Source organism: Rhinolophus ferrumequinum, chromosome 15 (genome assembly GCF_004115265.2).
Source record: "Rhinolophus ferrumequinum isolate MPI-CBG mRhiFer1 chromosome 15, mRhiFer1_v1.p, whole genome shotgun sequence".
NCBI lineage: Eukaryota > Metazoa > Chordata > Mammalia > Chiroptera > Rhinolophidae > Rhinolophus > Rhinolophus ferrumequinum.
This window is the reverse complement of record NC_046298.1, coordinates 2950934-2977620: the sequence shown is the minus strand read 5'-3', so window position 1 is coordinate 2977620 and position 26687 is coordinate 2950934. Positions and strand designations below refer to the sequence as shown.

General features: G+C 56.0%; 1 protein-coding gene across 1 annotated transcript; it reads right to left on the bottom strand.

Annotated features, from left to right (window-relative positions):
• GPT2 (glutamic--pyruvic transaminase 2) lies at nucleotides 1-26687 on the bottom strand. The gene is made up of 12 exons (XM_033128137.1): nucleotides 26538-26687; nucleotides 26052-26315; nucleotides 19029-19118; nucleotides 16735-16843; nucleotides 12555-12688; nucleotides 10356-10599; nucleotides 9078-9157; nucleotides 7420-7556; nucleotides 4156-4330; nucleotides 2491-2646; nucleotides 1399-1511; nucleotides 1-223 (listed from the first exon to the last, which is right to left on the bottom strand). The coding sequence occupies exons 2-12, from the start codon at nucleotides 26292-26294 to the stop codon at nucleotides 133-135; spliced, it is 1572 nt and encodes a 523-aa protein (XP_032984028.1). The 5' UTR covers nucleotides 26295-26315; nucleotides 26538-26687; the 3' UTR covers nucleotides 1-132.

Below are 26687 nucleotides of genomic sequence, written 5' to 3'. Positions count from 1 at the left end.
CTGGGGCAAAATGACGATGAAAGCGACCAGTGGCCTGTGAGGCCTGAGGCAGAGTCGCTGGGGGAGGTGAGTTCAGTTGGCCTGGGTGGGCGTCAGGGAGGGCTGGGGCCCGGTCTCCCCGAGGCCGAGTCCTCACGCGTACTTCTCCAGGAACTTTATATGAAAATCCTTCACCTTCTGTAGAACCGTCTTCAGCTTCTCCACTGGAGGGAGAATGGTCATTCTGTGGGAAGAGAGAGCAGCGTCAGCCTGGACACGTGGCTCTGGAAGAGGGGAGGGGCTTGAGGCCGGCAGCTCATTCCTGCAGCAGCAGCTGTGGGGACGGACGGGCCTGCTGGCCTACTGCAACAGCTCCAGTGTCATGAGCTTAGTTGTCACGACAGCAGCTGGCACTGGAGGAACCACTGCCCCCTCCCCCATTCTTACCTTTTTTTTTTCACCCGAGTGATACTACATATGAACTAAAGCAATACGCTGGGGCAGCAGACAGGCTGAGTGACCCAGCTGTCACCGCAGGTCTGCACCCCACTCTGACTGGTGCTCAGAACTCTTGCAGAGCGTGACTCTCTGTCCTGCAGACATGGAGACCCCACTCCTGCTAGACAAGCCTTTCCCATCTCCACCGGCCAGGCCAGTCGCTCACAGTGAGCACCTCCAGTCACAACGCTCCCTCCAAAGGCATTCCCAGGTTGCCACGGTAACGAAATCCTCCCTCCGCCACTTTCCACAAGATTCCCAGCCCTAACGGTGGCCTTTTGAATCAGCACCAAATCGCAGAGGGGAACCTATCACTAGGGCGGAAAGGCCAACCCAACATGCTTGCGCATCCAGGGCATGATGCCCATGACCTTGACTGAGTCAACACTTGGTTCCAAGTGCCAGCTAAGCTCATGACACTTCTTTTTTTAGTGTCTGCTGCAGGGGCCACCTGAGAGCCCCATGCACGGAGAAAGTGCTGTTCTGAACAGAACGGGCCTCAGCCAGGAACCTGCTCAGCTCGGGGAGTCCCCATTGCACAGGGACGGTCACACACCCTGGGAAATGCGTCACCATGGGTGCAGCTGGTCCCTTTGTTTCGGATGCAGGATCTCAGCTGGCTTTTGGTGCAGCAAATGGGCGACTGAGCACCCAGATGCTACATGCTGCTATCATAGAGGTGAAAAGGGACAGGCAGTAAAGAAGAAAATACCACCAGAAACATTCCAGAAGGTTAAGTGATGGAGACGGCAGAGGGGGCGAGAGCTCTCAAGGAGTTGACCCCGGCTCTGCAGGACAGAATGGGGGCCGAGGCAGAGGCTGCACACATCTGTCTCCGAAACCAGCTTCAGCTCTGCGTCCAGAAGCCCAGGTTTCCCAGGACAAGCCTGGCCCAGCCCTGGTGCCAAGGGGAAGTGGTACCTGAAGTGATAGGTGCCCTCCCGCTGCCCGAAGCCGCTGCCGGGCACAACGCAGATGCCGGTCTCTTCCAGGAGCTTCATGCAGTAGAACATGTCGGGGGCCATGTCATGGGCCTGTGGAGCAGGGCAGAACTTAGGGTTCACTCCTGGCTTTGCACAAACACACCACTGGGAACTGAAGCCAAAGACAGTGGAAACAGCAGCTTCTAAGGGGACACGGCCCTCCCCCTCCCCCACCACAGGGACCAAGGCTGCACACTGGATGCTGCTGGCAGCAGGTGCAGGGGCAAGGAGCCTGAAGGACGTCAGCCTGGCATGGGCTGTGGCGTGTCTGCGTTTCCATTGAGAGGGCCAGTCTGTACCCGCCCCAGGCAGTCGCTCAACAAACAGTGACTGTGGCCTCCTGTACACCAAGCCACGTAACCTGACAACGGGCCCTGAGGTCTGCACCGGGGGGGCTCCTGGGGGACACTGTTGGTCTGCACAGACCAGCACCTGTTCACTGGGCCCTGGGCCCCGACACCGGGTGCTGACGCAGTAGGTCTGGGGCGGGGCAGACTCTAAATGGTTAACAAGGTGTTGAGGAGGTTTCGGGGTGGGGGTGGGGACCACACTCAGAAACCCCACTCTGCCCCTTGATCCTCCAATTAGGGTCTGTGGCATCGCCTGACAACACAGAATCTCGGACCCTCCACAGACTTCCTGAACTAATCAGAACCTTAACAAGTCTGGAAAGCAAGGCACTAGGGCACAGAGGCCGGCTCGAGGGGACCAGAGCTGTCATTGGCCCCCTGCCTGCGTTTAAGTTTGAGGGCATCGCAGCGCACCTGGGCACCTGCCTCCAGAGCACCGGCATTACCAGGCCCAGGTCAGCAGCACCCGCCTGGGGCCCGCACACGGCCTCATCCCCACAGCACGTGGGGGCCGCCGGGCCTCGGGGGCCGTCATCTGTATGCAGTGAGCATCAGCTAACCGAGGGGACCACCAAGTTCAGGTCCTCTAGGGCCAGCACTTTTGCTGGCAAGAAGCAGCCCCCAACCCCGCAACCCCAAGTGGAGCTGGTGAGGGAGCCGCCCGGCGGGGTACCCCTGACCTGAGCTGCCTCCACAGCTTTGCTGGGGATGAAGATCCGAGGAAAGGCGTACATGGCCCCCTGCAGCGGGTTGCACTGGATTCCTGGGACTTGGTTAAACAGGTCTTCTGTCAGCTTAGCTTTCTTGGCCAGGTCACCCAGCACAGACTCTTTCTCCTGATGGGACACAGAACGCACAGGAGTCAGCCTCACCGGACATCACGGAATGGCTCAGCCACCAGAAACTGTGCCTTCAGTGCCGGGGGGCAGGGCTGACTGGTGAAAGGGGAGCTTGTGTGCATGAGCACAGCCACCAGGGAGGTGGCGACACACGGCCCTTTGCAGGAACTCCTTCCATGACACGCCACCCTCGAGGCTGCCACGTGCCCGGAAACACGGGACATACAAGTGCAGGGAGTCCCAGGACACAGCTAGCTCCTGGGGAGCCTGTGTCGTGGGTTCTATTCTCGTACCAGGATGTCACGCCTGCAAACTGGCACCACCAGTCCCTGCCCAGAAGTCTGAATGGACTTGGCCTTGGGTGGAACACCCTGAAACATGCTTCTGGGCGATGTCCTCACCACTTCATTTCGGGGGGCCCACCCCTCCCCGCTCGCAATCTGTAGGGTGTGCATTGGGCAGATGACCCAGGCGACGCAAGTCAGTGACCGGCTCAGAGCTGGACATGTGTCGAAGGCCAGAGCGGAGTCAGCCCAGGACTGCTGCAAGTCCTGCTGGAGGGGGGATGGAAGGTGTGGCCGCAGACGACGGCTATAAACACGTGGAGCCTCGCCATACAACAAAATACTACTCAGCCGTGCAAAGGAAGCAAATTCTGACTCACGCTACCGCAAGGACGAGCCTCGGAGACGTCATGCTAAGGGAAACCAAACATCGCAGAGGTCAAATGCTGCAAATTCCCACTCCTGTGAGTACTGACAGTAGTCCAACTCATAGAGACAAGAAGGGGAACAGAGGTTCAGAGGTTGCCAGGGACTGAGGGAGGAGGGTGGGCAGGTTGTGTTTAATGGGGATGGTTTCACTTTGGGATGATGACGGTTCTGGAAATGGGTAGTGGTGACGGCTGCACAACAGTGTGAATGTATTTTATGCACTAAACTGCTCAGTTAAAAATTATTAAAATGGTACATTTTATGTTCTGTGTATTTCACTACACACAAAAAAATGATGTGAGCCTGGAACAGATGGAAACTGACTTCTTGGTTAATGGCCCATAAATGCCTTTTTCTGTTGAAACAGTCAGAGTTGGGTTTTTGTCACTTGTAACTGGAAAGGTCTGCCTGAATCACCTCGAGCTGTGAGACGTCTGGTTAGGCCAGAGGCAAGCCCAGGGCCTACAATCAGTGCCCATCCATTCTCCCTTTTAGTTGCGTACCAGAATCCCCCAGGGAACTCTCAGCACAAAGTCGCTCAGCTCTGGGTGCCCACCGGGGTGCCCACAGCTGAGGAGGAAGGAGTCATCACACCCACTTCAAACAATGCCCCAGCCGCATCCTCAGACTTAAGCTCCTGAGGGCCCGTCGGGCACCAAGGGGACCAAGAGTGCCTCCTGGAGGCCCCCTGGAACAAGGCCGGCCATCATGATCCTGAGCACAGGGTGAGGAAGTACTTGTGACTCGGGCTGAGGCAGTGACTCAGAGAAAGCACAGGACACAGCGGACTCACCCTGCTGAACTGCTCAAAGGACTCCTCCCCTGGCACGGGGGGGTTCACGACAATGTCCATGGCGGCCTGCCCGGACACTGGGGGGCACAGACGCACCGAGAGCAGCTTCACCAGCTGGCCTTTGATCTCAGGGTGCAGGTTGATCACCTCCATGTAGCCTCCCCTGTAGCCACACCTGGAGGATTGAAGAGGGGAAGAGGCCCACCAGTCAGAGACCTCAATTAAGTGCAGTCTGGCCAGAAGCTCTGGAACCATCCCCACACCCAACACCGAGTGGCTGAGCTCTTGCCAGTGGAAGGTGAACGGACATGATATGTGTAAATCCCACAGTACTTCCTTACAAGGAAAAAGCAAGCTGTCTCCTTTCTCTTTCCTTTTCCCACTTCCTGAGAAATGGAGACAGTGGGGCAGCCGCCTCAGTGCTGGCGATGGATGCCACATGTCCAGAAGGCAGGACTGTCCCCCCAGCTCCACTGGAGCACAGCCTGCCCAGGACGTCCAACCACCTTGGGACTGTTATGTCAGACAGAGAGACACTTACATCTCGTTTGAGCCCCTGTATTTTTGGCCTCTTTGGTATAGTGGCTTAGCCTGAACCTTAACTAATACACCAGCCCCTGCTCCAAAGGGGCACCTGATTCAGGCCTGGCATCCCCCTGCCCAGGCTCCAGGGGTCGGCAAGTGACGCACTGGTGCCACCAAGCATGAGGACTTTTCCTGAACTTTTTGCTGCCAGAAGACAAAGTCAACCCCACGGAGAGCAGAGCTAAGAAAGAAAATGAGACAAAGCAAGAAAGCAGGGACAGTCCCATGGACACCGCTAAGCCTCTGATTCAACTTTACCCCTGCACTTTTTACTGATATGGATTAAAAAAAAATAGTAATAAAAGCCTCTTTGGTGTAGGCCAGTTCAGGCTGAATTTCTGTTCCTTATCGCTAAAAGGATCCTGACTGACATTGAGTCAAATCACAGGCAACAAGCTGAGATGTGCAATGAGTTTAACAAACTTTCAGAACCGAATCAGTCCCCTCAGTCATACTTTCTGGAGCTGTGCCTCCTTCTCTGGACGGACTGAGAAAGCTCAGACTAACGACGGCACCAGTGCGGGACCCCAGGCCAGGAACCTGGTCTTACTTCCCTGAGTGGCCCTGCACCCTCCGCCTCAGAGCACCGGACATGATGACACACTCAATAAAATGCCACAGGACTGAACTGGCAAAGACAGTCCTCTGATCCCTCGCCTGGACTGTCCGTGGCCAGAGATGAATTCCAGCATCTCAGAAAGGTTTCCCATCACAAGTGTCAAAAGGAAGGACTTCCTGCTTAATCGTCTGTGAAGCGCAGAAAACCAAGTGGAGGAAAGCTGTCTGAACCCGTAATTAGGATCTGAGGGCAACGGGGTCCTACCGGGATGCCACCCTCTAGGGGACTCACCATGGAACGAGTGATCAGTAACACAGATGGAGAGATGGCGAGGTGTGCGATAAACACGCGAGTTTGAAAATGACTTAACAGAGAACAGATTTGTTTAGGAAATGTGCCAGCACATGACTGAGGCAGCACTGCTACCAGGGTGGACCAGAAAGACCAGCGTAAATTAACCCCTGTCCACCTCAAAGCCAAGAGCAGTTAGGCAGTCATCCCAAAGGGACAGCCCCCTCAACCTGGCCAAAATATTTCTTCAAGCTTCAGTTACACTGGCCTCCCGCTTAACAAACGAGACGCCTCTGCCCTCGTGACACCTGGCACGGACCAGAACCTCCGAAATGTTGGGAATGAGTGCCGCCGGCTGTAAGCACCGGCCTTTCCTTCTCAGTCTCCTTTGCAGGGTCCTGCTCTTCGGCCCCAGCATCTGAGCAGCGAGAACCCAGGCCCAGTCCTCGGACCGCTTCTCTGTCTGTTTGTGAGACGTCTGGGCTCAGCGCCTACGTAAAGCTCCATCACGGACATCTCCCAGACTGACACCTCCACTGGGTACTGGCCTGGCCTGCAGACGCATCCATGCCTATCTGGGCACCCAATGGGTCCTGGTAAATCGAACACAAATATCAGCTCCCGCTCCTGCCCACAGCCTCCCTCGTCTGTTGATGGTAACTCCATCCTTCTGCTATCGTGCGTGACAAAGAACTTGGGAATCATCCTTCGCTCCTCTGTCTCGCAACCATCTGCCCCATGAAGGAACTCCTGTCAACGCCACCTTCCAACACACCCAGGATGCAGGTGTCCTCTCCACATCTCTACCTGACTCGCAATATCTCACCTGGATTGTAACAGCCTCCTGACTTGAGTCCCCGCTTCTGGCCCCACCCTCACCACATAGCAACCAGCGAGAATCTAGTAAAACATAAGTCAGCTGAGGTCACGTCTCTGCTCCAACACAGTGGCTCCCATCTCACTCTGAGGAACAGTAAAAAATAATCTAAGTAGCCTCCTAAGACTTCCTTGGTCTCAACTTCTGCCACTTTCCCCCTCTCCTTCCCAGTCCCCTTGCTGCTCCTTGAACATGCCAGGCACACTTCCACCTCAGAACCTTTGCACGTGCTGTTCCCTCTCCCTGAAATGCTCTTCCCTCAGGTGTCTGCATAGCTCCCTCCGTTCCCTCCTTCGGTTTTAACCCAGAAGCCAGCTCTTCAGTGACCCCATCCCTACCTCTTGGCGTTCCCATGTCTTCTCTAAATAGTTCTGCCCACCTGGTACACGATTTTACTCGTTTGTCACCTTTGTCTCCTCACTAGAATATAAGCTCTGTGAGGGCAGATTGCTGTGCTCACTGCTGCACCCTCAGTGCTCAGGTCAGTCCTGGACTTAAAGCAGGTGCTCAGTAAATATTAGCGGAATGACCACACACAGGATTAGCCCAGGGCTCAGGTGGGACGTGTACAAAGCCTGGCCGCCCGGCCTGACGGCATTTGTCCACTCAACCTGCCTTCCCTCAGGCTTTCGTCAGTGTCAGAGCAACAGGGACAAGTCCAGCAGAAAACACTAGTGTTGGAAGCTGCTGTGAGGTGCTGCTTTCGTTCGCATCGTTTACCTGTAGCCGGGTTTCTTTTAAGCATGGCCTTATTTTAAGCGAGCCCCTGCCCCAGGGTTGTCCTCACACCACTGGGCTTCCCCGGGGGGAGCTGCAGCCTGTCTCCAGCTTCTTAGATCAGTGGAGGCCATAGATAAGGGCTGCCCTAGCTGTGCAGGGCAGGGGGGCAGGGGAGCACCGGGACCAGGCAGGCCCGGAGACCGCGGGACAGACGGAGGTGGACGCCACATACTCGCCCATGTAGCCCTTGGAGGTGGAGTGGAAGGAGGCGAGTTCCACGTTGCTGGAGTACTCAGGGCCCATCTCGGAAAGCACCTTCTTGAAGGAGTGGAACCTGCAGTCCGGAGAGTACACGTTGTCCTGGTAGACCTGCGGGAGGGACAGGGCGGTCACCAAATGTGCCCGAGAGGCCAGAGCCCACGCAGGCTCTGCTGACGGAGGGCACACGTGCTCAAGGTCACCCCAAAGCCCACGCTCCCATACTGCTTCCAGGGGGAGCAAGAACGTGCCCGAAGGAACCTTCCAGAACAAGGAGGAAGACAGTAGGAATGGACGCGACTTGATTTCTCCCACAGGCACCCCCACCCAGTCTGCAGACTTCCTGTCTACCTTGCATGACCACTGACAACACTGAGGTCTCTCACCTGCCTGGGCAGGTTTCCTTCTGACACGATTAGGAACGACAGCGGTTCCTTGCCTGGCCTGACCTCCCTGCTTCACTGTCAGGCCCCCACCAGAGCAGAGGCGTGAGCAGCACCCACACCTGTTTGGTTCCCCTCCCATGCACACAGCCTAGCACTCAGCAGGCAGCATCCCACTCCGGCACCCACTTGGGACATCGGAAAACCCAGGCTCTCTGGGCCTGTGGGTGGGAGGGCCAGGCAGTCCTCCTCTGCCCCCACAGCCATCTCCCCGCCCCCACTCCTCCTCAGCCTCCGGCCCTTCCCGGTCTTCCTCCCTCCCACCCACTCCCTCTCCTCTTCCCAGACCCAGAGGGGAGGAGGTTAGTGCACCAGCCAGGTCACAAAGAAAACTGTGAGTCACTCTGCTGCCCCTTCTCTCATTTAGGAATGAATATTTTAGGCCCATCTGCTGGTAAGCTGTGTGTGTGTGTGTAAGAATGGCAGGTGCCAAGGAGCAAAGGAATGAAACTAGTGTGTTAGAATCTACAACTAGCCAGAAATCATGCAGAAATGAAGATAAAGTGACAACAGAATTTGACAGGTCTTCAGTTTCTTTCTTCAAAGCAGAAAAAGAATGGGCAGGCCGTGGCTTCAGAACTGGGGTTCAAGAAGCAGCAGCTATGGGGTTCACTAAGATACCCCTACTTACCGGCTGGTGTGGGAACTGAGATGGCGGGTATGGGAGCAGAAGGGGCACAGCATGGCAGCCTCATGCCCACCCAGCACTCACCCCCGATTTGCCCTCAGGGAACACCACTCCCTGCCCTCCCTCTGGATGTGGCAGCACAGGGCAGAGGCCACACCCCTTGCTCCAGGCCCTGTCAATTTGCACGTTGCAACCTTGGACCACAGGGATGGGTTCAGCAATGGGTGTGAGGCTCCAGGCTGAGATTTCCTGAGACCACCAGGAAGAAAGCTCTTTCTAGGTAGGGAAGATAGCAAGCCTGTACATGGGGCCAACAAGCAGGATGAAAGGAGAGACACTCTGGAAGACACACACCTGAAAGCCCCAACCCCTTTTAATTTTTTTAAGTTTAACTGGTTTGGGGTAGATTTCTGAAATTCATAACCAAGTCCCAGCTGACGTGGGGATGGTTTCGGTCAGTTTCACAGGCCGTAACACTGAACGCCCCCATCCTCGGGGGGCATTTCCCCTCCACTCGGCCCAGAGCCCTCCCTCTGTGGGGACAGCTGACGCTGCTCTTACCTCATCTGCCAGGAGAAAGAGCTTTTCTTCCCATGCAAAGTGAATCACATCTTCTATGCACTTTCTGCTTTGCACCTGACCTAAAAAAAAAAGCCCCAACAAAACCAGAATGTGGGTCGTAATACTGCTGAAATTGTCCCGAGGGAAGAACCCCACCCAGAACCACTTGGGTGTCCTGTGTTCCCTGGTGACCATAAGGGACCACCCTCCCTAGTTGGGACCAGCAGCTCGTTTCTTTCAGGGCTCCTAGGGCAGTGCTTCTCATGGTCAGCTGCACAGGACAGCTGCCTGGGCCCCTCCCCAAAGATTCCAGGGTGCACAGAATAGCTGCCTGGGCCCTCCTCAGAGATTCTGGGATGCGGCCCGGCCTTTGGCCTTTTTGAAAGCTCCTTTTGTGAGTCTAATGTCCGATCAGGATGGACAGGCCAGTTCTGTGTCATTTCCCTACAGCTTCCTGGTTAGAACCTTCGTCATTAGCTGGTGCTAATACCCCAGCTCCGGCCAGCTGCACCCATTGTCTGCACTCAGGAATTCAAGCGGTGCTTTCAGCTGATTGAAGCAGCATTTGCTGTTCCCAAGAAGCAGATTCCACAATCAACTCCAACGCGTTTTGGCCATGACCCAATTTATCTCAACAAAGGAGGAGAGAGGAGCCCTTGTTCTCAGCATCTAAAAAGCATCCAAACAGCTTCCGGTCCATGGAGCCAGCAGCCCAGAAAGATCAAAATAGGCAGGACTGAGCGTTGTTTTTTTAAAAACAGAAAAATATGCAAAATTAGGAGTGATTTTCAGCATTTGGAAACAGTATTTTTTTCTTTTTTGGAGAGGGGTTTGCTTTAGTTTTTGATATGGCATTTCCTTCTCAGGCCACCAGGGCCACAGCAATGCTGTGTCAAAGAAAAACAAAAACGCACACACCAGCATTCTGGAAACTGGTTCAGAAAAATAAGTGGGAGGGGCGGTAAAACGAGGCCCACGATGAAGGATGATGGCTTGTGTGCGAGTAACCTCAAGGAGGAGATTGCAAAGGCAAGAACAGGAAAAGAAACTGGTCTCCATAATAATACAACCCTGCCCAAGACAATGCCTGTACCGGCTGACCTCCCAGGGTGGTCTGCAGCAAATGTTAGGGCTTCCCCACAAGAAAATCTGGAGTTGGACTGGGAACCCAAGAGCAAAGAGGACTTCCTTAACTCTTCAGCGCCCAGAGGTCCAGGACACCAGGCCCCGCCCCCACTTCCCTACCGCCCAAAACTGACAAGGGAGTGCCGTGCAGACCTGTGGGGTTCCCGGGGTTGATGATGCACAGCACCTTGGGGTCACAGTGGTCTTTGGCCTCCCGCACAGCCCGCCGCAGCTCATTGACATTCAGGGCCCAGCAGTTCTCCTCGTCCAGGTAATAGTTCACCTGGACGGCATTGAGCTCGGAGATGACTGCCGAGTAGAGGGGGTACTGTGGGATGGGGATCAGCACCCCTGTCCGTGACTTGCCGCCCCCGGAAACCAGGATTTTCAGGATCGTCTGCAAGGAGAAGTCACATTTTACAAGGCCAGCACCACTCCCCACCCCATGGGGTGGACGGGCAGACAAGCCGCAAGGTCCCGGCCCCAGCCTTTCACCGGCCACCCCACTGCCAGCCTCCAGGGCAAGCCCATGTGAGTTGCTGAACTTCCCTGAGTCCCACTTTCCTCATCTGTAACATGATGTCTGCTGTGAGGAATAAGCAAAATAAAATGCTTTAAAGTTCTTAGCACAGTGCATGGCACGTAAAGACGTGACACTTGTTAGTATTTTGTAAAGAGGTCTTTAAAAGCAGTAGTCTGCAAACTGGCCCTGTCTCAAAATTATTCTGACCTCACCCCTGAAACGCATTCTGTCTGTCTGGGGTGGGGCCCAGGAATCGTGTTGTCAGTAATTTCAGTGCCCAAGGTTGGATAGACCCCTAAGTAAGGACGGAATTGCTGAAATGGGTAAAATACCCACTTACTACCACCAGGTGGCGCCTCGACCCGTTTCCAAAGCTGAGAAAGCAGGCCGTGGGCATCCTGTGGGTGCTGGTGGAGGTGGCAATAATTCATTGAATTAAGAAGCCAAAACCCTTTCTGGGAGAGTCCCCACCTTACACACAGGCTTAGGGCCTTTCTCAGGCTCAGTTCTTGCTGCAAGAACGCCACCAGATTGAAAAGCACAATGACTGGATTCTTTTCACTAAAGCTTGAGGTGGCCTCCCTCCCCTCCTTAGGACACAGGCCTGTGCGGGCTTCTCTGGGAACGGAGAAGGGCTTTGACAGCAGGACACAATGGAAGACGCCATGGGTGGGGGCCACAGCCCCAACGCTAGAACCCTAAATGCCACAAGAGACCGACTCAAAGCAAGCAGACCACTTGTCTGTGGGCCTGTGTCCTCACGGGCTGCAGCAAGAGTTCAGTGCACTTGGAAAGGCTGTGGGAAGGGATTAAAGCACTCCACATGGAAAACGAAGAGAACCGCACGGAAGAATGAAGTCCTGAATGGGGAGAGGGAGTGGATGGCGCAGGGCGCTGACCAGGCGCTGGGGGAGCAAGCGCGAAGGGCACGCCAGGCTGCAGGCCGGTGTGCTAGTAACCACTGGTACCCCCCCTCCACCCTGCCCTCAGCCGACCCCCAGCCACTTCTCACCTCCTCACTCGCCCTCACATCTACTATGGCCCCTCCCTCCCTGCCAAAGTGAAAACTTAAGAACGGAATTCTGTCCCCCTGCTGCCTACTTCAACGGCTCCCTCCTGCGCTTAGGACCAGGGCCCCCATCCTCAGTGGCCTCGAGGCCCGCAGGACTGGTAACTGTGGCCCTCACCACGTGTGCTCGTCCACCCTGACTCTCCATTTCCAAACACACAGCCTCCTTCCAGCTCAAGGCCTCTGCACACACCCGCGCAGTCCACCCCCACCCACCCCCTGACTTCACACCTACGTGTCCTCCAGTCGGCTGTCAGCCTTCCTCAGAGAAACCTTGCCACCCCCACCCCACTCAGGTCAGCGTCCCTGCTGCTCCCGCCATAGTACTTTGTCCTCTTCACCCAGAAGAGAAACAAAGCTTGTGATGTGGCATTTATGTATGTGATATTAATGCCGGTCTAATCCAGCACTAATGTAAGCAGAGGCCAGACGTGTTTGGGTGCCCTGGCAGAGGAGGCACACCGGTACATGCTGAGTGAGAGAAAGGCCACTGCCACCAGAAAGATGGGCACCCTTGAGTGCCTGCTGGAGCTGCCGGTGTGCACTTGAGGGGAACCATGGCCGCAGAAGTATCCAGGCTCATGGAGACTGAGTGAAGCTAGGATGCAGGCACCTGGGTGGGGCAGACAGCAGGCACCAGGGGGTGGCCGGCCCTCCTCCCAGGCCTCTCCCTGCTGGCAGGCTCACATGCGTGGCCCTGGCAGGCAAGGCTGCTCTTCACGTGGGGGAATGCTGGCCAACGAGTTACCCTCCCACGTACAGTAATGCCGTCACTAGCTCCAGTGGTCAGGTAGATGTTGTCTGGGTCTGCAGGCACGCCGCCATCTCTCCTGGTGACGTAGGCAGCCACATCTTCACGGATGCAGTTGACACCCTGGCTAGCACTGTAAGATCCTGTAGGACAGCAAACAAGACAATGACCAGAGGTAGGATGTCTGGCTCCACGGCCAGTGACGTCCACACATGTAATTAACCGAGTGGTGGGGTGGGGAGGGCTCAGGTGAGGTCTGAGTCCCACTACGCTGGGCTCTGGAATTCTGGCAAGCCGCTTAACCACCTGTCCCGGCTTCATCCACCCATCCTCTATCCACCCACCCACCCACTTATCCACTCACCCATCTGCTATCTATCCATTCATCCACCTGCCCACCCACCCAGCCAGCCACTCATCCACCCAGGATTTACTGAGAACCGACTAGGTCAGGCGTTATTCTAGGCCACTGAAATGGTGCTCATATCTGTTTCACCCACCCTCCTGGGATTTATACACATTTTATGGCAATATAAATCATGACAGCTGGGATTGCTATGCATTTGTCACTGTTGCCTACACATGATTCCACAGAACTGCAGAGAACGGGTTGACCCAAGATGGCACCACCTGCCAGCACCAGGAACCCGAAGCAATGACCAAAACTAACCACAAGTCCCTCGGGTGCTGGGCCTGACACCCCCCCACACACACACACACACCTACCCCATGTCAACAGTATCCTCAGGCTGCCATTTAGGATTAAAATGCGTACCACCATTCATACAACGTGCAAAAACAGGAAAGGCCAATTTATGACGCTAGACCTTAGAACAGTGGTGAGCGCTCCAGGGTGGAGGCACTGACTGCAAAGGGGCACAGAGGTGCCTTCTGTGGTGCTGGAAACGTTCAGTATCTTGGCCTAAGTGGAGGTTACGCCTAATGAGGTGACTTCTTTGGGGAAGTGAACCAGGAGGCTGGGGGTCAGAGTTTGGAGGCCGATTTTTCACTCTATATCCTTCTATACTGTTTGTATTTGATACCACATTTAGAGAAAACCAGATGCTTCCTTCTAAGGCTACTGCAAAACCACCACCAGGAGGCAGGATGGGAATCTGGAAAGTAGCTGATGCTTCTCTGGCCTTCAGAGAGAATCAGTCCAGGCCTTGCACGCAGGAGGCACAGTTTGAGGCTCTGCCTCAGCCTCTCTGTGCAGCATTGGGCTTGCCCTTCCCCTCTGACTGGCTGTAAAATGGGGGGTGGCGCAAGGGGCAAACATTAACATGCATCAAATGTGGGTGGTGGGCACAGGGTCTTCTGTTACATTATTTTGGGTATTCTAATGCATTTGAAATATTTTGTAAATTAAAGTAGGGAGGTGTTAGAGAATTCTTCCTCCACTGGGTGATTTATTTGGTATTTCTGAGCTCCTGTGCTCAGAAACCTTCCAGTGCTCCCTGTTTCCCTCTGTCTTCTTTCAATGTCCTCCTCTCCACTCCACAGGGCCTGGTCATTCCCAGGCCAGCCAAGCCTCCTCCTCTTCCTGCTTCTAGTGCCCACTTCCTGGAGTTCCCAGATCTTCACCCAATGGCCAGCTCCCTGCTCCTGTGGGCCAGACCTTCCACCCTTTTCCTTTAGAGCTCCTGTTATGCTCCATCCAAATGCACTAATCCTTCAAAGCTCAGATCTAGTCCCTCTCCAGGGGGCCTGTCCTAAAGCTGCCCCCAGCCTCTCTCCTGGCCTGTAATTTCTCCAGCTATTTTATTGCATACAGATGAAGCCCTGCCTCTCCCCAGGTTGACTGTAAATTCCTTGAGGACAGGGACCATTACTTATTTCTTCTCTGCCTCTCTGCTAGAGCACCTATGCCCCTGCCGGGCCCCACCCCACCACACCCCTGCATAGGACCCCTGCCCCCAGACCAACGGCAACCTGCCTCCCACGGCCTACAAACTGGCACCAACAGCATTGCCAACCTTCCCAACCGCATACCGCCTCACCCTTCACTCAGCCATACTCAGTCCTTAAACCTCAGGGCTTTTGCACACACCATTTCCTCTCTCTCTCTCTTACTCATCCTCCACGTGAATTTGAACTTTCTCCTAAACCCGCCCTCCTCATTAGGATCCCTTGTTATAACCCCATTACTCTCTGCTCTTTCTCCAAGAACTCATGAAAAGTAGGGATTATGTTTTTGTGTGAATTCTTTTTAATGTTTGCTTTTCCCAAATCTAACAATAAGCTTTGTGAACACAGAAACTCCCTCTGCCTTGTTCATCAGTGTCCCTCAGGGCCTAGAACAGTGCCTGGTACATGGTGTGTGCTCAGGGAGGCTGGACAGGGCAGAGATTGCCCATCTCCTGCAGGAGTGTCTAGTTTTCACCTCAATCCCACTTAAGACCCAGGACACAACCTGAGAACTGAGTTACTAATCAAACAGCAAATAAATGAAGCCCCAGTAGGAATTGTAAAGGGCACGATGAAAACACATCCAGGTGAGCTTTAAGGCCTGTGCACTCATTTAATAATCCGCACCTGGGTCAGGGGGCTTTGGGGTGTATTGACACTTTCCTTTACGTCTATGGGCAGGTGCTCAGGCTGCCCAAGGCTTAGTTCACAGAGAGCACCAACCCTACTGCCCCCCCCCATAATGGGCAGGGCCTGGTGGAGACCCCCGAGGGCAGGGCTTCACACCCGACAAGGGGCTTTAGCACATACGTCAGCCTAGGAGGTAAGTACAAAGTACTTCCTCGTTCAAGGGTGAGGCTCAGAGAGCACCTACCTCACCTTCCTCATGAGTCCCTCAGACAAAACTCAGTGCGAGTCTCCAAAAGCCCACACACAACCGTCCTCTTGCTACGGCCGCCCAGAGGGGACTCCTGTGGAGGTGGCCTCCCGACCTCATGGCCTCAGCTCTGGGTGACAGAGTCGCAAACACTTGTTGCTGAGGCTCAATACCTGGGACAAAGGTGCCCTCCCCCTCCCAGACATCCCCATCAGACATGCAGAAGGCAAGCTCAGTCCCCCCCTTCCTCCCAGTTCTCTGCTGAGGATTCCAGGAGGCTCAGGCCCGCGGCCAGGGGTCCTGAGAAACGCCTTTGTCCTGACTGGACGGCGGGCACAGGAGGAAGGAAGCCTGGAGGCCGGGCCTCTGGGCAGCTCTCTGCCAGCCTGCGGTAGGACTCGCCACACAAGGTGCTGGCCCACACCCTATCCAAGCTGGCAGGTAGGGAAGCAAGGGGCATGGGGCCTGCCCGACAGGGACACCACTCAGACTAAATAAAGGCCGGTGGGGTGACCACAGCCAGGAAGGTAAGTGTAGGGCTCTCGATAAAGGGACAAACCAGAAAAGGGAAAGGAGAGAGGCCAAGGGTGGTGGCTGATCCCCTGCTGAGCAAGCCACAAGAAGCCCTGTCCCACTTTCCGGAACATTCAGGCACGTGTCCTAAAAAAGCTCTAAGAACGACTGTTTTCCTCAGGGCAAGGGAAACTGGATCTCCCGTGTAGGCGCTGGGCAAATAATGGGGCAAAAATAAACAGAATAAAAACCAAACATGAGATGAGAACAAAGAGCAGAGGCCCAGCGGCTAGAAGTCCGTCTCAGCAGGGAAGGGAGAGAGAATATCATTTTCACATCTACAGGGGCCAAATTCCGGGGCGTCCCTCAGTAAGGAGGCGGAAGGCTGGGCGTGGGCTCCCGGCCAAGAGAACCAAAGGCTGGATGACGGGGAGGGACACAGTGAAATGGGAGGGAGGGCGGCACCGTCAGAATGAAGAAAGCCACCAAAAGAGGACCAGAGACATGTCACGGTGCTTCCCTTCCCCAATAATAGACCGCCAGACACAAGGACAAGTTGGGGACCACAGAGCGGGAGAAGGCTGGACAAAGCTGGCTCTATTCAGCCTCCCATAACCGAGGCTGGTCACCGGGTCACACCTGCTCTGCCTGAGGGCTCAGCGTCGAAGCTGGCTCCCAGGTGCAAAGCCCAAGTCCAGCCCAAGTCCACTGAAAAATGACACTGACCCCAGGAGGCTCTTAGAGCAGGGTGAGCAGGGGAGACTCATTTTCATTTACTCTGCACGTCAGCCACCCCACACACATTCGCTTACTCTCTCACACATAACCCGAGGCCTAGGCCAAGAACACGTTCATTTCATGCCCTCTGGGACCTGGCAAGTCGGGGCTCACCCAGGCTGTTCCCGCCACAAGCTTGTAGGATCCGCCGGGCTCGCTTCTTAGCATCTTCTGGGAAGCTGGGGCTGTCCAACAGGTTTGGATAGGTACAGAGTGCCATCACCTGGGGGAACAGAGGCGCGGGCGGGGCTCCTAGCACCTCCACCCCAGAGCCCTGGGCAGGAGATGGGGTGAAGATGACAACTGTGGGGGACAGAGCTGAGCAGGCCTCTCCACGAGGGCTCTGGCCCATGGGAGCTTGGGGGTGGGTGAGGAGGATGACCCTGGGCTCTGCCGCATAAGGGGAGACGGTGAGAGGCGGGGTGCACAGTGACTTGTGCTTGGGGCCCCAGGGTGGGCTGCCACAAGAGGGGCCGGGGAACAGAGAGGCTGCTCAGTGCCCCGCCCCCACGCTTCCATAAAGGACAGCGGTCACACACCCAAGGCCAGAAGAAGCAGGGGTCTCCTGAGCACGGGCCGGCACTGGGCAGGCAGGTGAAGCCCAGCTGACAGGAGCAGGACAGCACGGACCCCCGCCCAACTCACAGTCTGAGCTCCCAACCCCCTCCCCGGATCCCTTCTCCCTTCCCTCACCATCACCCCCTTTCCTGGCCAGAACTAAAGATCAAGTCAGCTTTCTCAGCTCTGCAACAGAAAATCACCCTAACTTCATAAATTCAGAGGATTAAGCAAAGAAATGTTCGCAAAAGTGCTGGCAAGCCCCAGCTCATCAGGCAAGTCTAAGCTGGCAGCTTGGGAGCCGTGCCAGGAGCATGGGGGTGGAGGGGGTAATGGGGGGGGTTGGGGCTCATGGCTCTGACACCAGCTGGGTGACCTCAGGCCAGCACCGGCTTCTCGGAAACCAGCTTTTCTTCCTATGTACAATGAGCGGTGACCCGGCCTGCCCTCCTCACAGGGACATCTGTGAAGCTAATAGGAGCTGCGTGAAGGCTGGAGGAGGCCAATGCCAAGTGGGAGAGGCTGGGCCTGCCATGGCCAGCGGCAGGGCTGGATTTGGGGATGTGTCAGCCGGCCAGAAAAGGCTGAGACAACATGCAGGACACTAGTCATGCCAGGACTCCAGTGCATGTGGGGAACCTCTGCGGAGAGAGGCAGGCACTTTTGGCCTCGTCCCTCCGAAGCTGCTTCCAGAACAACCAGGGCCCTCTGACCTCCTCCAGCCTCCACTTTCCTGGCAGGGACACATGTTTGGTCTGATCCATTTCCCCCTCCTGGGCCGGGCTTGGGGCCTGTGACATTCCCGGGCAGCTGGCATGCTCCTGTGGTCCGCAGCAATGGCCATGGGAAGGAGGCACAGTGGACGAACCTCGGTTCTGCACCCCCAGCCTGTGTGACTGCCTGAGGGGCTGCAGGCTGAGGCCCCCCGGCCCCCACCCCCTCCGCCCAGATTGCAGGGCAGGATAAAGGGTCTGGGGTGTTCGGTTCCCCTGCTTTCCCAGACCTGCAACCCTTAACCACACACAGGACCACATTTTGCTCTTAAACAATAGGCCCCAGGTCTTCTGCAGGAAACGCTCTCACCACAGCTGGTCTCCAGCCTCTGTTCAGGAGGCCCTGTGGCCTTCTCCCACCGCTCCTGCCCACCAGCCCCACAACTTGGGCCCATGCAGCATCTGTGGTTGGTGCTCACACTGAAACACTGTAAGCTGCCTCCTGGAGACCTCAGAAGCGAGCTGGGTCATCAGCAAGGCAGCCAGGAGGCAGCCGCTGGCAATGTCACCGACCCCACACTCTCCCTCTGGGCCAGGGGTGAGGCCTGCTCCTCATTGTCTCAGTAAGGCCATCCACCACCATCCTCTGAGGCCACGCTCTGGTGATCTCCACTGGCTCAAAGCCACCCAGCTGGTAAGTGGCAGAGCCAACGCTCAAACTGGGTGTCGCACGTGGCAAGCTATATGGCAACCCTCACACACCACCTGCCAGCCCCCTGGGCCTCTGCCTTTCCCACCTGCCTCTCTGATGCCCTCATCAACCAAGTTCCAAACTCAGCATCCAGGACCAAGCACCATGGAAGAGGCTCCCTGGCAACCGCATACACTAGTGCAACCCCAAAAAGGGTTTAGGAATGTTAGACAACTTTGGGAGAGGAGGAGGCTGAAGGGGACACCCAGAGACATCAGCCACAGGAAGGGCTGCTACCTCAGCGGCACCTCCCTGTGGGGTTCTGGTGCCTGTTGTGTCCTGAGGGGCTGGGCAGGCAGGGAGGCAGAGGCGAGAAGAGCTGGCTGGCCCTCCCAGCCTCTAGTCCCTGCTCTCCCAGAAGCCTCTGCTCCCTAAGTCCTGCTCACCTGTCGGAGGAAGGTGATTGGCTGCTGGCCCATGGCGTGTGCGTCTCCGATGTTGGCACGGATGACCTCAGTGAACGGCTTTTTGATACCCTGAGCAGAGAGAAGGCACCAAACAGTTGGTTACTTAAGAGACTCTCAGAGCCTGGATTCCAGAGGCCAAGCAATGATCCCACAGGGTGTAAATAAGCAGACCTACTTGGAGCCTTACCAGCTGTTGGGCAGAGTGTCAAACCCTTGAGTGTCGAACCACTCCATCAGGAAGAACTAGTCTTAATCCCATTTCATAGATGAGGAAATTGAGGCTTCAAAAGGTTAAGAGACTTGCCCAAGGTCACGAAAATGATAAATACAAGTATTGGGTTTTGAAGCCAGGCTCCAAGAGCACTTCTTAACCACTCATCTCCACTGTCTCCCACTTTCAGAAAAGGCTGGAAGGGCGTTCCTGGACTGCTAAGCACTGGAAGGGCTTTCCTGGACTGCTAAGCACTGGAAGGGCTTTCCTGGACTGCTAAGCACTGGAAGGGCTTTCCTGGACTGCTAAGCACCCCAAGGGAGCTGCACGTCCACGGCCCCACAGCGGCCTCCTAATGGGTGTCTACAAGGGGTCTGGGGCGAACGTGGTGGGAGGGTGGCCGGCCTGAGCAGCAGCAGATGCCAAAGGTCAGAGAGAGGATTCCATGACCCCCAGCTGCCCGCCCCCACCTCACAGACTAAGTATATGGCCAGGGCCCCTACAGACACCCCGTCACCAGCAGGGACTGCTCAGAGTCGTTCCCTCGTAACCTTGGCTCTACAGAATGAAGAATGTGGTCTGGTTTTCACATTTAAAGGAAAAAAAATCATCAGGGAATGAAAGCATGGCTGAAGAGCAAAATTGAGGCCACTGCCTGAGCATAGCAGAGAGATCCCAGAGAGCAGAGGAACTCAGAGATCCCGGTGACAACATTACTGGGGGGGTGTCAAGGACACCCTGGCTACCGATGAGAAAACACTGTTTGGATGGAGAACTGTGGGGATCTGGAAATGTGGGAATTCCACACAGCTCCCTGACAAATCCAAAATTAGCCACTGGAAGAGTTAGGATCACCAGCAGGTTCAAGGACCTCCCAAGGCAGCTGAAAGGATTATCTGAGATAAACAGTATGAAAACACTTGGCCGAGGACAGACGTCATCATCTTACAAAGCTGGGCCAGGAGCGAGGTCACGAGGGTCACGGTAGAGGCAAGGTGGTGACAGTGCCAAGGGGTGGCCTGGAAGGGAGGCAGGGCCACCTTGCCATCTCCTGCCGCCTTTTCCCTAAAGGCACCCTAAACACAAATTTTAAAGATACTATTCTATCATTTTAACACTTGTCTTTTTCTCCATGTCACATAATATGTACATAAAAGCAACTTCAGAAAACTTCCCCTTTTTTAACCGGTATTGCACACCTTAAGTAAAAACCAGGGGGCTTAAGGGATGAGAGCAGCTGCCAAACAAGTTTTCCTGACCCTCTTTTGCCACCCCTCAACCCTTCCTCTGTAGAAATTCTGCAACTGATTCTGAAGCGAGGAGGCATGGGAGGCTCCCCAGAAATGGCCCTGCACCTTCATAAACACCACTGGGGAGGAGACAGGGACACCCTGGCTGCTGCAGAGGAGAAAATGTGGTTTGGATGGAGGATTGTGGGGCCTGATAAGTCTCCAAAAGCTATGTTTCTGGAGGAAAAGGAGGCCAGTGGATTCCGCCGTGCTCTTCGACCGAGTTCCTCCGAGCTGGCCAGTAAGGAAAGATGTCCCGGGGGCATGGAGAAGCAGCCAAAATGCCTGACGGCCAAGGCGGGGGTGTGGAGGGTGGCAGGGGGCACGGTTCCGCCCACTGCTCCAGGATGAGGCCAAGGGGTGAGAGGAGGTACCCTAAAGACAGGCTGAGGGCATGTGGCCCCAGGGCTCATCCTTGGAGCCAAGAAGGCTGGAATAGACAAGTGACCCAGGCCACTGTGCAAAGGGGTGGGCCTGACACACCCCTGGGCACCAGCCTGGGCTCCTGGCACGGGACCCTCTGTCAGCCTGGCTGAATCGCCATGGCCCCCATGCCAGGCCAGCTGAATGCACATGATTTCCATGGCGTGGGCACAGGCCATTCTTCGGCAGGGAGTAAATCTGTCACAGTTGAGGCCCAGGAACCCACACACAGCTGTGGGCCCACAGCCAGCCCAATGCAGGGAGAGAACAATGAGAATAATGCCCAGAACGGGGTCCTGGATGTTTCTGTCCTGGGCCCTCCCCCCTTGAACTGCCCATCCAATTCAGGGCCTGCGACAAGGAGCCTGGGAACGCTGAGCACCTCCTCTCTTGGGTCCGGGCGCCCGCAGGCCCCAGACACTTTGCAATGATGGATGGGCTGTGGGGCGGGGAACTGGCTCCCTCGAATGGCAGGGGCCTAGCCTGTCCTGCCAAGGGCTGCCATACAGAGACTGTCCTGGGCATACTCCTGCCTCCAAGCACTCGAGGTACACGAAGGAGCCGGGGGCAGACTCCTGCCCACAGTGGCTCATCCTGGCCCGGCAGGCACACCCAACGGTGAGCTCGCCTCAATCTAGCCCCCAGGAGCCTGCAGGTCAGCGTGTGGCATTCTAGTTCCCCTCACAGCATCCTAGCCCACCTGTCTAACCCACCTGCACACATCCCACCCAGGGCTGTCTCCCTGTGAGCCACTGAGATGAGTTCCTACCCAAGGGGGCTCCCTTCCCACCATTCGGCTCAAGTAGGGATCAGAGGAACGGCCCCCAGGCTCAGGGGATGGCGGATTTCAGAGAGTGTCAGTGGGGAGAAGGAAAAAAGAGTTATCACAACCCTCCCCAGCACACAGGCCCAGCGTCACCACAAAGGTCAAGGGGACAATGGGTGATTCTAATAACAGCAATGTGACAGTTTCCTAGAGCAGGGGAGGGCTCTTGTCACTTCATGTGACATGCGGGCACAAAGCCTCGGTAGGAAGGTTAGTCTCTAGAGAACCTCCCTCTCATTCAACAAATATTTATGGATCACCCACGCCCCATGGCAGGAGCCAGGGAGACAGGAGAGGCCACCGCCCTTCAGAGCCCAGGCTGGTGAAGAATAAGAAGTGGGCAGGGGAAGGGAGAGAGGGCATGGGCAGCCCCAGGCCAGGAGCACCGTGAGAAAAGACCCCGGCATGAGGGACGGGCCTGGGGCAGGCAGGAAGCAATCGGAGAGCTCCAGGAGGAGGTCCCAGAGACAAACTGCAACGGGGCCCCGGGGGCCCAGAAAACAGGTGCACCTCACAGCTGAGGAACCGAGTGTCAGCACAGAGTCTGCCTCTGACCATTATGGAAAGAAGCAAAGCTAAAGAAACGGAGCTGAAGCTATACCCACCCGTGACTGAGACATTAGGTAGGAGCTCCGGGGCGGGGCTCCCTGAGCACTGGGGCAGGAAAGGCTGCTTATGGGCCCCTGGACTCTGCGGGCTGGCGGGAGGGCGAAGCACAGACGCCGAGATTTGCAGGGCAGAGGCCGGGGTGAAAGGGTGAAAGCTGAATGAACTCCACACAGGGTGATTCATAAGAGCAAGGCTAAGGCCCAGGCAGGAGAGGGCAGAGCCCGCCGAGCAGAGCCGGACCCAGACCCAGAGCCTCAGGGGGGAGGAAAGGCCAGAGGGACCCTGGGCACTTCCTCTCCCCACGCAACTCTCATTGGCTTGACGACAGAGACTCAAGAGTTCTAATTGGCTTCTAGCTGTTCAAGGCCATGTCGCTTGTCTTCAGGAGAAATAAACTGGCCCCGTTTTGCAGAGGAATGAACAGAGCCCAAGGTGCTCTGAAGCCGGTGCTCTGAGCCGCCGGCACACGAAGGCCAGGCCAGAATGCATGTCCGTGGTGCCTTGGGCAGTGTCGGGGGGAGGGTTTGTCCCATTGGAAGCCGCCACTACAAATATCTTTTTTAAGTAGCATCTAAACTCTATAGGACATGACCAATGAGATCTCACCCCCTGCGCTTGGCGCACCCAGGGTTTCCAAACTTGGTTCTTAGCTGACTGTGGCCACGTGCTACAGCACCTCCGGTGTGACGTGTGTGAGATGCAACACCCCCTGATAGTCACAGCAGCAACCCATTTTTCCCTTAAATTGTGAATGTCTTGCCTCAGACACGTGTACTTTTACAGACAGAAGCAAAGCCATTCCTCGGGTGCCAACCTCCTTCCCTCCCCCAGTAAAGCAAGCGAAAAAGAAGGTTGAGGAAAAAGAACTGTCTTGCTCATTATTGAGCAAGACAGTTTCAAAACTCCCATTAATTGCAGCTTATTTTTAAGTGCCGCTTCCAGTGAAAATGGGGATCTGAAAAGCTGACAGGTTCTCTGCGTCAGAGCGCTGTCAGGGAGAGACAGGGCCTCCTGAGTGCACATGTTGCTGGCTGGAGGAGGAGGGTCCCTTTCACACCCTCCAGCCGACCTCCTCTCCTCCTTTGGGCTCTCCTGAGCATTCTCCACTCCTATCACAGAGGAAAGGACAGGACTCGGTGGCAAGCCACCAAACGTCAGAGCGCTTGTCCAGCCAAACAGCCGGCACTGGGGAAGTGCTTCCATGAGGCAGTACAAAGGCCTTCAGGTAGGCAAGGAGGTATGAAAGTCAGGGCAGGGGGAACCCTGAGTCCATGGGATCTCCTTTCACAGACAAGGATATGAGATTCACCCCAAGTCACTCCACTCCCTACAAATCCTTGCCTATCCCATCTCTAACCAAATCAAACCCCATATAATATCAGTCCAGTTTTGATTACTACAATTCAAAACAGAGGTAGAAAAACCAAAGTTGGGCAAAGCCAAGACCCCCCCCCCAAAAAAAAAAAGACTGGGAAAACATGGAAGGCGCTCTCAGAAGGGCACTGTTTAAGCGAGCACAGTGGAGAGGCTGTCTCCCAGGAATAAAAGGTTCAAGCAAGGCTGTGCAGGCTTGGCTGGGGCTAGATTTCCAGCACCCACAGCAGGGCAACTGAGACCCTACAAAGGGAAAAGAGAAGGGATGAGCCTGGGTGAAAGCACCAGAGACTGTAGGTGAACAGAAAGAACGTCTCAACTTCGGGTAGGACGTGGGGGTGGGGGGACATCTGTCCCAGAAATCACAGGGTGTTTCTGGCCCAAATGACCGAGAAATTTGTTTACCTGCAATCATCGAGCCATACCCTGTTGGAAATCCTTCCTGGTTCCCCACTTTTGCCCCCAAACTTGGCACCTTCAGATCCTGAGCCCAGCACACAAGGGTCCACCTTTCCCGTCTCATTCCTCTCCCATCTCTCTCTGCCTGACAGTGTTCTCCCAATCCCTTCCCCAGAACTTCTGACCTTCTGTCGCCGTTCCCAGCCCTGCTCTCCTCTATTTCCTCTGCCTGCTAAGAAATCCCACCGATCTTTAAAGACCTGGGGGAGGAGAGGCTCAGGCCCCGAGAACGAGAGCAGCAAGCTCCCTGAAGGCAGACAGCTTTCTGTCCTTATCGTCCTCATACTTCATGGAGCCCACACCCAAGTCACTATTTAGCAAAAAGTAGAGATAACCCCTGAACCCCAGCCAGCTCTGGAACCAGAGTAAAATCAGCTGAAAACTGATAAACCGGGAACAATTCAATCTCAGCTTTGTTTTAACAAGGAGACTTGTCCAAGGAGGACCGGCTCCAGCCTGCCAGCTGTCAACAAGGAGCAGGGCAGCAAAACCTGTGTTCCCTACCACTGGCCCCTCTCCAGACCAGGGAGGCACAGAAACCCAGCCAACCTTCGGGGCCAAGCTTTAAACTTAGCCCTGCAAGAAGTCAGAAGGAGACACTGGACTCTGGCTTGTCCAGCTCACTGTTTTGAGTCAGCAGAACTGGGTGTCCCAACGAGGTCTCAGCAGGCCATGAGCTCATCAGACCCCCAGTCCCCGTGGGAATAGGGACCAAGTGTTATGATCCCACCATGGCTTCCTCCCATGCATTCATGGGACACTAAGTACTAAGTGACCAACTCCCCAAGACGTCCAGTTCTAGTGCCTCTGAGAGCAAGATCAAGGAAACTCCCCACTCCCATTCGGCGTCAAATCTGTCTTGAGCAAGACAGTTCAACGATCATGAACTCTTTCATCAGTTCGTACACATCTTTGGAGTGTTTACTTTCTCTAAACTCTCCCCTTCACTCCACCTCCAGGAGTCCACTCAGATTATCTGGTGGTGGATCTCTTACACCTACCGCAGCCACCCTGCTTGTAGGGAGGCAGAAATCTCTCCTGGGTGTGTGGTCACTTTACACGTAGCTATGAACTCAAGCCAAGATCCCAGCCGGCCGGCCACCAAGAGGAAGCAAGTCACAGGGCCACCCTCCCAAGGCCCCAAGGCCCAAGCCTCCAGCTGCCGACTACCCCACTGGGAGGTGACTGTCTCCTCCGACAGAGAACAAAATGTGGGCACCAGTCAAGGTTCCAGAGGGGCCGAAATGAAGGAATTGGTCAGGACCCCCCTCAGGGCCCCCACTCTTGTCAGGGCATCCTTTCTGGCACAATGACCCAAAAGGTCCCAGACAGAGAGAGGAAAAGTTTCAGGAACAAACCCTCCCCTCGTCCCTAATGGGATCTCCTTCCCCCACTCCCATCCAGCACCCCATTGCACGACTCCTCCATTTTACTGTCTTCAAAGCACTTATTTACTCTCCGAAATTCTCCTGTTTGTCCCTTTACTGCTTGTTGCTGTCCTGCGTACCCCCTTAAACCTCCCAGCATGATTCCACGCGGACAGAACAGCCACATAACACGTAGTGCCTGGTACTATCCGCCGCTCAACAAGTGAACCGCATCTGAGGGCCTGACTGTGCCAGGTTCCGGGCACTGGTGGGTGAACGGACGGGAGGGAGGCATCGTCTTGTTTAAGTCAAGCATGGCCCAATGAAGAAGCTGGCCACGGGGATGGGAGGAAGCCCAGCGGGCGGACCCCAGAAGGGGACAGCTGCTGCTGTGCTCCCGGTCGGCGCCCCTCGGCCTCCCCCGGCCCAGGCGCCCGCGCTCACCCGCTGCAGCTCCAGCTCGATCTCGCCGGCCTTCAGCACGATGGGTCCCCGCACCGCATACTCCACCGCCTTCACCTGCGGGTTCATGGACTCGAGCGTAAGGATGCGCTCACGCCGGCTCCGCTCGGGCCGCACTTTGAGCACCGCCGAGGCCTCCGCAGCCGCGCTGCTCTGACTACGGCCCCAGAGACCCGGGGGCCGGGGGCAACAGCCCCGCCGGACCAGCAACGCCGCTCGCTGCATCGCGCGCTCGCCCAGAGCAACCTTGGCACAAAAAGAGAAAGAAAATAAACACGTCGCGCACAGCCCAAGGCGGGCTGCCTCCAAGCCCAGCCAGGGGCTCTCTCAGCGAGCGGTGCCAGCCTGCCTCCCGGGCTGAGTGCCCATCCCCCGGCGACTCGGACCCTCCAGCGCTCCATTGCAGAGCCAAAGCGCTGCACAATCGGGTTTTGCAAAGGCTGTGGCCGATGCATGCATGTAACGTGCCTGTCGCTGCCTGGCCACCCCTCGCCGGTCCCGGCTAGCACGCACGCCTGGGGCTCCTCTTCGGCTCTGCGGTCCGCACCCGCATCCCAGCGCCCGGCGCCCGCACCGCGGTGTACACTGAGCTCGCACACCCACCGCTGGTGAGTCCGC